This window comes from Aplysia californica, unplaced genomic scaffold (genome assembly GCF_000002075.1).
Source record: "Aplysia californica isolate F4 #8 unplaced genomic scaffold, AplCal3.0 scaffold00443, whole genome shotgun sequence".
NCBI classification, from domain to species: domain Eukaryota; kingdom Metazoa; phylum Mollusca; class Gastropoda; order Aplysiida; family Aplysiidae; genus Aplysia; species Aplysia californica.
In genome coordinates this window covers 539,180-541,786 of record NW_004797713.1, presented here as the reverse complement: position 1 = coordinate 541,786, position 2,607 = coordinate 539,180, and the positions used below count along the sequence as shown (strand labels likewise).

General features: G+C 45.9%; 1 protein-coding gene across 1 annotated transcript in view; it reads left to right on the top strand.

Annotated features, from left to right (window-relative positions):
• The first annotated feature begins 655 nt into the window (after window positions 1-655).
• The window catches only part of LOC118478256 (extensin-like), a 44,111-nt gene continuing 42,159 nt past the window's right edge, over window positions 656-2,607 (top strand). Inside the window, exon 1 of the mRNA XM_035971485.1 lies at window positions 656-804. Within this exon, the coding sequence (XP_035827378.1) occupies window positions 656-804 (149 nt within the window). The remainder of the gene's footprint in view (window positions 805-2,607) is intronic.

Below are 2,607 nucleotides of genomic sequence, written 5' to 3'. Positions count from 1 at the left end.
CCCCCAGAAAAAAACACACACACAAAACAAACTAATACAAACCAAATAAAACACAACAAACAAACAAAAATATTTTAAAAAACGAAGAACGGCTAAGATCATTTCTAGAAGGCTGTTACTTATAACACCAGCCTTACGGGCGTCCGTCTCCGCGGAATGACCCACGTGAGTAGGTAGATCTATCGTGCATGTAATTACTTCAGGTCCCACCGCTGACAGGCGTACGTGACCACAGGCAAACCATATCAAAACACCCACCAACTAAATTTCTAAATACAATTATTCTAAGTACTGATAGAGCAATTCTTAACTCTTTTTCCATTTTGTCCGTTGCAACCTTCTCACACAAATAGACCAAAACCAAATATACACTAAATTAAACCAAACTCCAAAAAAATAATAAACATAAATTACCCCTCCCACTCAAAAAAACAAAACAAGCCCACACAAAAACCAAAACAATAAACAAATAAAAACGATTTTCTAAAAATGAAGAGCGGTTCTATCATTGCTTAGATTATTAGATTATTGATTATTTTCAGCAAGCTATCCTTCCCAGCCTTACGGGCGTCAGTCTCCGCGGAATGAGCCTGGAGTGCGTAGGTAGATCTATCGTGTAGGTACTTACTTGAGGCCCCATCGCTGACAGGCGTACATGACCACAGGCTGGCCACTGTCAGGGGCAGCACCGGTCAGCGTCCAGCGCCGGCCCATCAAGGCGATGACCGGCGGACTGAGCCACCACCACCCTCACTCACCGTCTGGAGGGGTTGCGGGGAACGGCAGACAGTGGCCGTCTGGATGGTAGGGGGAACGACAGACACTGAAGGTCTGGAAGGGAGAACGACAGACAGCGTCTGGAATTGTGCAACGACAGACACTGATCGTCTGAATCGGTGAAACGACGGACACTGCCCGCCCGGGTGGTAGGGGGAAGGACAGGCAGTGGTCGTCTGGATGATGAGATAACGACAGACACTGATCGCCCGGCTTTGTCCGGAGGGAGCTCACAGGCTCAAAGAAACGTCTCGGGTTCCGAGAACGACTGCTTTAGTATTCCTTTGACGTTTGAGTGTCGCTGGATGATGTAGTCGCTACAGGAACACAACACAGCCACCAACACTTCCTTCCAATGAAATCCAAGAGAAATTTTTAAAAACCAAATCAAACAAACAACAGACACCAAGGGTATCGTAATCCTCGATGTCAAAAGTTACGAGACTGAAACGTTCGTACTCATAATAATAAGACGCTCGTACTCATAATAATAAGACGCTCGTACTCATAATAATAAGACGCTCGTACTCATAATAATAAGCACTCTAAACTGATTCATCATTAGTCCCTCCATCATTGTTTCTTGACTTGTGCAAACAAAAGAAAATCTGCTTTCGAAAAGAGGCAAAAGAGAACTTTGTTACGCGCTACTTACTTAGCCTGGTCCGACAATATGCAACGAAAACACGCCACCCTTTACCGTGGAAACACCTTCTGTAGCTTTTCGTTTTCATCTCACGTTTTAAGTAACAGCGCCCTCAAAAAGTGTACACGGAAACGAACCCCCCCCCCTCCCCCCTCGAGGTGTAACGGCTTTAATTCTCAAAGGCACACGACGGCCGTCGATGTTATGGACAGAAAACTACCCTAAAGCAAACTCTCTCTGTCTCACACTCTCTGTCTCTCTTTCTCTCTCTGTATGTGTCTCTCTGTCTCACTCATTCACACAAACTCTCTCTGTCTCTCACTGCCTCTCTCTCTCACTCCCTCTCTGTCTCTCTCTCTGTCTCACTCATTCACACAAACTCTCTCTGTCTCTCACTGCCTCTCTCTCACTCTCTCTCTGTCTCTGTCTCCCTCTCTCTCTCTGTCTCTCTGTCTCACTCATTCACACTAACTCTCTCTTTCCCTCTGTCTCTGTCTGTCTCTCTCTTCCCCCTTTCTTCCACTTTCTCATCTTCTGTCCCCCTCCCTGCATCTCCTCATCCCAACAGTTTCTCTCGCCTCCGGAGCTAAAAAAACAACAAGCAATGCATAAAAGAAAGTTCCCACACTCAAAATATCTGACTCACACAGGATAACACACGAGCGCGCTCGTGCGTACACACACACACACACACACACAAACACACACACACAGACATACACACATGCAGACACACACACACACACAAATCCACAAACAGATACACACACACACACACACAAATCCACAAACAGACACACACACAGACATACACACACAGACAAACACACATACAGACACACACACACACAAATCCACAAACAGACACACATACGCACACACACACAGACACAGACACGCACACACACGCACGCACGCACGCACATACACACCATAAAACTCTCACCTATAACAAAGCCAAAAGATAATTATTCGAGGACAACAACTATAACAAGAGTTGTTGGCACGGGCGTTGAACCCAAGCACACGGGGGAACTCGTTAGCTATTTGTATTACAAATGAAGACCCGAGGAGGCAGAGGAGGAAAAAGGTGGACTCCTTGGCACCACGACATTAGCAGTCTCCTCTTTTCTAATCAGATACAAACTCTACGTTTTCTCCACTGATTCGTATCACTCAGCACC